General features: G+C 45.2%; 1 protein-coding gene across 1 annotated transcript; it reads right to left on the bottom strand.

Annotated features, from left to right (window-relative positions):
- Positions 1-6,951: 6,951 nt before the first annotated feature.
- LOC125535609 (NAC domain-containing protein 2-like) lies at positions 6,952-9,269 on the bottom strand. The gene is made up of 3 exons (XM_048698670.1): positions 8,864-9,269; positions 8,478-8,773; positions 6,952-7,977 (listed from the first exon to the last, which is right to left on the bottom strand). Exons 1-3 carry the CDS (start codon positions 9,252-9,254, stop codon positions 7,417-7,419), a joined length of 1,248 nt encoding a protein of 415 aa, XP_048554627.1. The 5' UTR covers positions 9,255-9,269; the 3' UTR covers positions 6,952-7,416.
- Between the last annotated feature and the right edge of the window lie 1,541 nt (positions 9,270-10,810).

Here is a 10,810-nt window from a genome sequence, read left to right as displayed (position 1 = left end):
CTCCTTTGTAACCGACCTTGTGTAACCCTAGCCCCCTTCGGTGTCTATATAAACCGGAGGGTTTTAGTCCGTAGGACAACATACAATCATACCATAGGCTAGATTCTAGGGTTTAGCCTCTCTGATCTCGTGGTAGATCAACTCTTGTAATACTCATATCATCAAGAACAATCAAGCAGGACATAGGGTTTTACCTCCATCAAGAGGGCCCGAACCTGGGTAAACATCGTGTCCCCTGCCTCATGTTACCATCCGCCTTAGACGCACAGTTCGGGACCCCCTACCCGAGATCCGCCGGTTTTGACACCGACACCAGTGATGTTGTGTGGCTTCATCCCTGAGGATGAATGGCTAGTACTGGCAAAGCTGAGCTATTTCTTCCGTGTTATTTGTGCGAAAGAACTATCGCCTGGCCTCCTAGAAGAAATGTAACAGTTGGCGTCGGAGTTGATCTGGAAGTTAGAGATGATCTTTCCGCCAAGCTTCTTTAATCCAATGCAACACTTGATTTTGCATCTCCCGACCGAGGCATGATTGGGGGGCCCATGCAAAATCGTTGGTGCTACTCAACTGAGAGGATGCAGAAGTCGCTTCGAGCAAAATGTAAAAATAAATGTAGAATAGAAGCATCGATGGCCGAGGCATTCATCATTGAGGAGGCGGCAAACTTCGTGACAGCACACTACGAAGCCAAAAATCATCATTTGCATAATCCGAAGCCTCGGTACAATGCTGATGACCCTAAAAAGGGTCAATCCAACTTCAGCCTATTGAAAGGGAATCTCGCACCAGCCAGTGGTTGGAAACCAGTATTGTTGGATGTTGAATGGCAGACCATTTCGTTGTATCTCTTCAACAACCTAACAGAAGTGCGGCCGTACATCGAGTAAGATCTCGGTACATTGTTTCGCAACTTCTGATTTCTTTGAATTGCTCTTATTCCTGGATATTTGATGCAGTCGATACGTCGGCATATTCTCGTATGGAGCGGTGATCCAAAAGGATTCCGTCGAAGAGTATGAGCTTCTGGCAAAGCAAGGAGCCGAATATCCTGGTTTCATCTCTTGGTTCAAAAAAACGGTAATTTCCATTAGACCCTTTCATTTCTTTGGCTAATTTGCGACTAATGCAACAATACTTTCATATTAAACTTGTAGGCTAAAGATTATGGATGCCGAATTGAGACAAGTAGCTGATGGTTTTGACTGTATGGTCCGTTCATTTGACAAATACGACATCAACGGGTATCGCTTTCGTACCTATGGCAAAGAGCTATCTATGGCCGACCGAAAGTCTACAAATTGTTGTGTCTCTGCTATCGGCGAAGGAGGTATCGAGTATTATGGAAGAGTTGAAGCAATTTATGAACTTCAATTCTATGGTGAAAACCCACCGAACATCGTAGTCTTCAGATGTTATTGGTTCCAGCCGAGGGAGACTAGAAGGACTCATGAACATACAAGGCTAGTCGAAATCAAACAAAGCACCCATTTGGATGTTCCCGATGTCTACATTACGGCTCAACAGGCAACCCAAGTTTTCTATCTACCGTGGGCCTGTCAAAGTGATCCAAATCTCAGTGGTTGGGATGTCGTTTATGAGGTGCCTCCACGTGTTAGACCACCTCCCCCCAATGAAGAGGATTATGAACCTCACATTAGCCAAGACACATATGACGAAGGAGAATTCTTCCAAGAAACACGTCTTTCCAAAAAACATTTCAAGAACTGCTCTACTCCACCCCAGAACATTGAAGTAGACAACGATAGTGAATCCAACTTCACCCCTGAGCCGGAACAAGAAGAGCCGGAAGAAGAAGAAGAAGTTACTGCTGCAGATGACCTGTCAATGCTTGAACGATTACGTAAAGGTGGCCTTCCACATGATGATGCATTTATTAATGATGATGATGAGCACGTCATTATCGATAGTGATGATGATGATGGATGTATTAATGATGATGATGAGCATGTCATTACCGATAGTGATTATTAGGTATTCAAATTTTTATGTTGTACTTGATTTATATAGTTATTTGTATGATTGTATGATTTATATAGTTGGTATGTATAATTTTCTTACTTTTGTATGATTGTTTCTTATACATAGTGCCATGGTCTTGATGTCCGTCCCCGTTGGCCCTCGACCGCTTTATGATTTGGATGTGGTAAATTCTATTTCATAACTATTTATTGCATTTCGCATTTATGACAATTATGGCCATCAAGTTGACATAGAGATATTTTAATCTAGGAGGTATGTGAACCGGAATTTGAAACCGACCCTCTTGTCAAGAAGTTAAATTTAGTTTAAAAATAAAATGAGTATTTGAAAGAAAAAAATAAAAGAATTGAAGAAGAGAAGATGACATTGGAGTTGTATGTTGTCGATGTCATCGATGATCACAAGATGAAGATGAATACAATGCGCTTGAATATGGATGCAATGCGCCTAAAGCTTAAGAAGAGTAGAAAATATGTCATTGATAATGAGGCTTGGTATCATTATGCCGTTGGATCAATTGTTACCTTAGTTGCGATCTTCCTCACATTTGTTGTGATGAGGGTAAGTTTTCTCTAGTGTTTTGCTTTACAAATGGATACTTAGCTTATTTTCCTCCTAAATGGCATAATTACCTAAGTTAGATAAAAAATGAGCTATACTTAGCTTATTCAGTTCATTATGACATACTTAGCATACTTAGGTCAAAAATGTCATGATAATCTTTGTTACCTCCAAAATGATATAGACTTAGCTTATTTTCCTCGAAAATGACATAATAACCTTACTAAGCTCCAAAATAACCTATTTACCTAGCTTAGCTCTAAAATGACCTACACTTAGCATTTTTACCTAGCTTAGCAATAAAATGGCATTTTTACCTACCTTAGTTAGAATAAGAAGAAGATAAAGGAGAGGAGAGGATAAAAAGAAAGAGAAGAAAAAAATCTTCTTCTTCTTCTTCTTCTTCTTCTTCTTTTTCTAACTTTCATCTTTCCCAATTTGCAGATTGGCTTTACATGAGGAAGCTTGGATTCATGGAGTGTACTATTCTTCTGATGCTTCCTTGTTGTTTATGAAAACTTGTTTGGATATGTATGTCTATATGGATATGTTGTTGGAAACTTGTTTCTGGTTATGTATATATGGATATGTTGGACTTTGTTGAACTATGTTGTTGGATTTGATGAAATATGTTGTTGGACATGCTGTTGGATATGTATGCATGTACATCTGTGTTTGAAACCATGTCTAATTAATTGGATTTAAATAAAAATAGGGGATATATAGCCTCTTTGCCGTCTACTAGCAGACGGCAAAGAGGACACGTGGCAGTCATCTGTGCAAACTGGGAACACTGGCTGCCTATTTGGTCATTTTGTCGTCTACTGGCAGACGGCAAAGTGACCAGCTAGGATTCAAACCTCTTTGCCATCGGCTGGCAGACGGCATAGCTGGACACATGGCAGCTTCTCGGTGCTGGCCGAGCTGAGCTCTTTGTTTTTCGTCAGCGGACGGCAAAGAGCGTCGTTAACCCCCTAACGGCTCTCACGCCACCGCACTATCGTCCGTTGTCTTTGCCGTCTGCTGGCCTCGGATGGCGGACGGCACAATCCTTTGCCACCTGTTTCCGGGAAGCGGTCGGCAAAGAAGGCCTTTATTGGCACGTGTTCAGCCGGACAGTTCGACGTCCACTGGCAGACGGCAAAGGTGTTTGCCGTCCGAGATCTATGCCTTTGCCGTCTGCCATGGCAGACGGCAAAGAAGCTGATTCCAGTAGTGCACAAATGAGAAAACTTTCAAAGGAACCTTGACCACCTAGGATTCTTCACAAACTTCTCAAAGAGATCATGAAGTTAACACCACCAAATCATGTAGGAGATGTTGGCCTCCAAGAGTAATAAACTCGTAGGATGTCACTTGAAGAAATTGATGCATGGAGCTCAAACCAATGCAACTATGCAAAGCCCTTAAATAGCCCACCCTAAAAAAACTAGTCATCGGCTCAAACGACACTTCTGTGGACAACCCGTGTCCCGGATGAAACACCATGCCAACGGCCTACCCAGAGACAGCCCACATCAATAATGTAAAACATGCATAACTTTGTCATGCGAACTCCGATTTCGATGATCATGGGCTCTTATTCAAACTATGGACAATCCTAAGGTTATCACATAGAGAACCACCAAATCTAAACAATAAATAATGATGTAAAACATGCAAAGGTTTGAGCTCTTTACATACAACTTGATCAAGTTAATCGCCTGAAAGCTCATTTTGGTTGTACAGTTATCAAACCTATAATCTGGTCTCCCACCAAGCACCATGAGATAGGTAAAACTAAGAAACCTAGCTAAGTTATACCTTTGCCCTGTGCTTTCTACTTGAGCTTGTTGACAACGTTAATGCTTGCCTTAAGTTGAAATCCTTTTCTTTACCACGATCAGTTAAGATTCTTGAATTGCTTCCCCATATTGAAATGAGGGAAGCCTTCACTTAAGCACATATTCACATGTACATTATCACGATGTGGACTGCAAGCTTCAAAGAATATAACCTCCAGATGCTCATCTTGCACTTGCACTTCTCGATGACCATCACCACTTGATGTCGTCCTCACATAGACTAATTGAAATGTTTGCTCTGACACAAGCCCATGATAAACACATAACTCATATCGTCATAAAAAACACACAGTATGGGTTAGTTCAATAAACATAAATCAGAATTACTTATCATATCCTAGATCACTTGTCCCATGCGGTACATTATTTGCGCTTGCGTGTTCACCATCTAGATACAACACTTGTGTGTTCATCATCTAGATACAATCTTCGCTCTTCTTCTTGGTCAACCAACATCTTTACTTCATGCTCCGTCTTGGCTTCTTGAAAGTCACAATGAACTCTTCATTCCACTTCATTGCTTCAAGACTGGATAACCAAAGACTCTTTCATGAGCATATCAAGTTTCACCATGAACATCAGATTGGTCACCACTTGCTCCTCTAAATGCTCCATCACAATCTCTTGAGATGCACAATAAATTCTTCACTAACCTGTCGTGGACTTAACACGGCAGATGCCCTAGCGAAAGGACTTAGGTGTGGAGCCATCGCCGCTAGGTTAGCTTGAAGGGGTTAAAACAGGACAAAGGACACAGGAAGTTTACCCAGGTTCGGCCCCTCTCAACGAGGTAAAAGCTACTCCTGCTTTAGGTTGTATTGCTTGGGTTTTGATTACCACGGAGCGAATATGCTTGACCTAGTTCTCGATCAATTGTTTCTTGAGTTAACCCGCCGTCGGGTCACCCCTTTATATACACAGGTTGATGTCCAGCGGCTTTACAAAGTCCCGGCCGGCTCATACACAACGTGTCCAGCTCGATAACTAACTAAGCTTGCCTTACAGTACAAGTTTAACATATGGTGGCTCACGTCCATGGGCCTCAAATCGTCCTCGGGTCTTGGGCCTTCAATGAGCTTGCTCTATGAACCGCCATCTTCATATCTTCTCGGGCCTTCATCTTTAAGCCGCTAGTGGCATGACCCAGCCCCTCCTGGGCGGGTCATACCCAGTGGTTATATCCCCAACATTAGGCCCCAGGTTGATTTGAACTTGTTCATATCAATCTTCCGTGCTTGACTTAGCAAATCTCGCATCGTCAATTTTTATGAACTTGCTATAACCCGCCATGACGTCAGCTCACAAAATCGCATTGACCTTCCATGACGTCATCTCGCATTAACTTCGCACGAATCCCAGAACATCTCAATATATCTTCATCTTTAATGGACCTCCCGAAAATCGAGGCGTCCGTGCAGCCACAAGACCATGGGCGGTTCACAATCTCTTGAGAGGCACAATAAATTCTTCACAAACCCAAGGCATGAGCTCATTATGATCTTGTCTTGAAACCATAACTTGAATTCTTCTATTTAATTACTCTCTCGGGTCCTTGATCCTTATAAGCCCAAATATGTCAACCTTTGAGATTCTCCAATGACTTTCACCTTGAGAATATTTTATTAGACACTGAAATTAATTTTGGTGGCTTCAATATATATCTCCAAAGACCAACTAGTATCCACATTAGACATGAGACCCGACAGCCAAATTTTAGGCCCCGTGCGCATGGGGTATCCATAGAGTTCAACACTTAACCCTGTGTGCATGGGGGTTAGGTGGCCCATGCCCACGGGGTGTCCAGAGAGAATTCCTTGGACCCCGTGGGCACGGGGTAACCAAAGGGGGATACCATGAGGACTTCTTTGTGGGCCTTTTGATGGATTCTTCCCAAATCAACCCAATATACTTCATGCATCATTCTAGAGCATATCTTCACAAAAAACTCAATGCACTTGACACTCCATAGGAATTGTCATTCAATACCAAAGTTTAGAGCATATGTGTCTTCATCTTTATGCCATTCATCCTTGAATCGATTTAATATCCTTAAGGCGCCACCTATGGAATATTCCTTCAAATATACAGGGGAAGAAAGCCTGCCACGCCTCGCTGTGCTGGCGTCCGGTTGAAGCCCGTCATCGTTCTCGACAGACCAAAAATGGCATAGGAATCGTATGCTCACTAGAGACAATTTAAGTAAGAGACAACATATTGAAGATTTGAATGTTTATTTTATGATGAACATGAATCTGTCTAACACCTTTTTGTTTGGTTGCATTGTTGCCCGTGTTGTTAGTGATGTGATTGTTGATATCTTTCACTTCCCCCTTCCCAATTCTATGGATGATCTTTGTGCTATGTGGCCTAAACTTAAGATGGTTGTTCCTAATTTGTCATGTGTTGCTGCCTTGTGGAGCTTACGAAATATGCGTAATGCAATGCATTTTCATGCCTTGGTCTGGAAAGATGCTCAAATTCTTTTGGCAAGGGTTAGCGCTCTGCTGCGCCAATGGAAGATCATGTGTGACGACTCCCGATATGTGTTGCTTCAAAGATGCTTGTTGATTCTGGATTGGCAAAGAGGAGAGCTCCATATCAACCCATCGTTGGATTTGCAAGATGCCAGTCTAGCTAAATTTGTCATGTCGACGATTGGCTCCTGATGTTTGGCTTGTAGGCTCTATTTGTTGCTTAAAATACCGAAATCTTGTCAATTTGGCCCTGCTACTTGGCCTGTGTGCCTCACTTATAATAAAATGGGACGGGGAAAACCCTTTCTTTCAAAAAAATGGCATATAGGAATTCTAATCAACACCAGGATTTGGTGATGGGGACCATAAGGTTGGGTGCTTTGGTTGCTTTGAGATTTGCAAAGCCACGTGCCATCTGATAGATGGGGTCTACTGAGATGAAGCGTACAAGCAGGTCATATAAGAATTCTTTTTCGTCCAACGTGCGCCATCACGGACGTGAAGATCCTGAAGAAGGGTCGTGAAGAGCAGGCTTAGAACTGAGGAAGCATGTGATGGTTGAGGCCGCCCAGCACGGACGCCACGGCCTGCCAGCCATTCGCCGACTGCGGCGGCGCATCGAAGCACGACCCGTTGAGCTTCTTGGCCGACGGTTGGTGCGTGCCGCGTTCTTCCGGGCTCACCGCCTTGCGTTTCCTGGCGCTCCCGCCGCTAGCGTCTGGAGACGACGTCGACGGCGCGTAGTACGACGGCTCCACTACGTGCCTAGTGTCGCCGACGGGGAGGAGCTGGTTCAGGGAGGGGTGGACGGCGAGGTGGTGGGTGGCGCCGTGCTCGACGTAGGTGTCCAAGTTCTGCGCGAACGGGTAGTCGTCGAACAGCTCGGAGATGGACGGGAACGTCGGGAGCCTCCCGGCGTGCGGCTGCTGGTGATTCTGCTGCTTGATCAGGGGTCTGCAGGTGGCGTAGGTGAAGGCGCCGCCGCTGGAGAGGTCGTCGTGGTTGGCCATGTGGTCGTAGTCGGCGAGTGGCGGCACCATCGGCGACGCCAGGCCTGTCTTCTTGTAGATCCGGCAGAGCACCCAGTCATCGAGCTGCAGACATATGAACAACATAAATAAATCAATCAATATCGGTACCGGTACCACCATGCCTATCGCTGTCGAAAGCTATTGAACTTGACGAATCAATGGCTGCCACTAGCTAGCTACCCATCAATCGCGAAGCTGTTCTCTTCTCCAATCAAAGCAGAGGAAAACAAATTAAGCATCTCTCGTGCTCACTCATAAGGTATCATTCATCAAAGTACAGCTCGATGTGATATGATACTATTAGCATGATAGTACTACTAATCACAGTCATCTCAGGTTAGAGGGTAATTCAGTCATTAAATAAAGGTGGATGCATTTCTAGCGATCAACGCTGCAACGGCACGGCCGGTGCAACCGTGCAACAAAGCAAACGCGTGGGCCGTGGCGCCAAGAGGATCAGGATAGGATGCGTGACACTGTTGCACGCGGGTATGGCCGGCGCCGCCGGTAACGAACCAAACGATAACAAATTTATGGAAGCAAGTGGGATGGACGTCACGTACCCTCATGGAGACGTTGCGGAACTTGATGGGCTTGTAGGTGTTGACGGCGGCGGCGAGGCGGTACTCGTGCATGATCCAGGCCGTCTTGGTGCCCTTGGGCGGGCGGCCCTTGTAGAAGACGAGCGCCTTCTTGACGCCGACGCCCTGGCCGGTGGCGGCGTCGTGGATGGGCTTGTCGGTGCCGGTGGCCTTCCAGTAGCCAGAGCCGGCGGCGCGGTTGGGGCGGATGCCGTTGGGGTACTTGCGGTCCCGCGGGCTGAAGAAGTACCACTCGCAGTCGCCGTACACCGCCTGGGCTGCAGTTCCATTCATCATCAGAGCCGAACCATGGTGAGCAGAGCAGGGACTACATACAGCGGTGATCGGTTGATTGGTTGAGAACTTACAAGGGAGGTCCCATGGATCGAACTTGTAGATGTCAACGTCGGCGATGATGGGGACCGGGCACGGCGCGGCGGCGGCGCGGTTGCGGAGGTAGTGCAGGATGAGCTCCTCGTCCGTCGGGTGGAACCGGAACCCCGGCGGCAGCGACGTCGCCGCGCCCTGCCCCTGCTGCGCCATCGACACGCACGCTGCACACACGATCAAAAGAGGAAGGGAGACGCTCACACACACACACACTGGACCAGACCAGAATCTATCCTGGGGATCGAGTGGCCGGATGGGATGGACGGGCGGGCGTGTGCTTATATGGTCCAAGGTATCCTGTCCGTTAGCGCTGGGTGGCAGGGACCTGTGGTTGTTAGGGTTCTCCAGGGGTAGAAGCGGCAGCTGCATGTACAGGGAGGGGGAGGGGTCGCGTCCCACCGGCCGGCCGATTATTCCGGCGTGAGTGTGTGGTGTCAGCGAGGAGGTCGGGGGCGGGCGTGCGCCAGTCCCGTTTGCGTCGATGAGCTGTGCGCAACCGTATCTGCTAGCCGCCGCTCACTGCTCTCCGACTCTTGAATCCAGCGTTCATTCTCTCAAGAAAAAATCTGGCGTGCATGAAAAATCTAGCAGCATGTAGAGTATCTAGCTGTGCAAGTGCCAGTGTGGAATCTTTCTTGCACACCGGCCGGATGAGGTGTGCATGGGTGCGTTGGCTGGGTTTCTTTTGTCGATGGAGTCCTCGCTCATGTGATATCTCCCCTTCTTAAAAATCTAGCATGCATCGTCTTGAGAAAAAGGGGGAGAAATCTAGCATGCATGAAAAATCTACTCCCTCCATTTTGTCGACCGAGTTGTTTCTCTCGTCGTTGGACACTTGGTTTCATTTATGGAAGTTTATTTTTTGCGAAATATTTATGGAAGTTTTTTGAAAGGCACAATTGCTACGAATAAAAGTTTGATTCGTGAAAGTTTTTGAGAAGTTTAATCTTTCTTACTCACACTTTTGTCATCCGGCTTGACCGCTCATTTGTCGGGGTGGGTTATTCTCATTCGGAATGCAAAGAACCGAGTTATTTCTCTTGTTGTTTATAGACTTGGTTTCATTTATGGAAGTTTTTTTAAAGGTGCAATTGCTACAAATAAAAGTACTCCCTCCATTCTTAAAAATAAGATGTTTTGGATATTTCAAAATGGACTGCATATGAACTGAAATGAGTGCACCAAAACGTGTTTACATACATCTCATTTTAAAAGAAAATTAAAACATGTTATATTTGTGAATAGAGGGAGTGTAATTTATGAAATTTTTTTGTAAAGTTTAATCTAGGGGACTGACAAGTGATTTTTCTAAAGGTTTGATCTCTTGTTTGCCAAATTGTAAAAGTGTGGCCGCAAAAGTAACTTCTATTTCGGATTTCATATAAGTATATGAAACTTCACCAGGGAGAGACTGTGACACCAATTAATGAAAAAAGAGTTTGGAACATTAAAATAATCGGGCGACTGTGTTCTAGCATTTCTGTTAATTTATTTAACTGAACAAACCAGAATATAATTTTTTTGGAGGGGGGGTGGGGGGTTATATAAACACCAATTCCGAACATAGGGAGTACTCCGTATGATTGTATCCGAGTTTGAAACAAGTCCAACCTTCAGTTGGTATTGTGCAAGTCCTTGCATTTGGTTGTGGATGTGGTGTTTTTGTTGGCATTGTGCAAGTCCTTGCATCTGGTTGTGGTGTGGATGTGGTGTTTCTCGTTGGTAGTTTCGTAGTACGTTATGTCGATCCACATACTCGAGTACTTGGCCACTGGCCATCGCACTAGCTTCTCGATGAATTCATTGGCCATGCATGGCTCGTCCTTATCAACTGAAAGACCTGACTCAGGAAATCCAAATTGTGAAGTGGACGTGCCATATTCATTCCCCGATAAAATACATGATTTATTTCCAGTATTCCGCGC

This window comes from Triticum urartu, chromosome 2, assembly GCF_003073215.2.
Source record: "Triticum urartu cultivar G1812 chromosome 2, Tu2.1, whole genome shotgun sequence".
In the NCBI taxonomy this organism is placed as follows: Eukaryota; Viridiplantae; Streptophyta; class Magnoliopsida; order Poales; family Poaceae; genus Triticum; species Triticum urartu.
This window is presented reverse-complemented; position numbering and strand designations above follow the sequence as displayed.

Coding starts and splice junctions, on each gene's coding strand:
- LOC125535609 (XM_048698670.1), bottom strand. CDS start 9,254: ATGCAGCTGCCGCTTCTACCCCTGGAGAACCCTAACAACCACAGGTCC. Junction 8,774..8,863: donor CGATCCATGGGACCTCCCTT/GTAAGTTCTCAA, acceptor ATGGAACTGCAG/CCCAGGCGGTGTACGGCGAC. Junction 7,978..8,477: donor TCCGCAACGTCTCCATGAGG/GTACGTGACGTC, acceptor ATATGTCTGCAG/CTCGATGACTGGGTGCTCTG.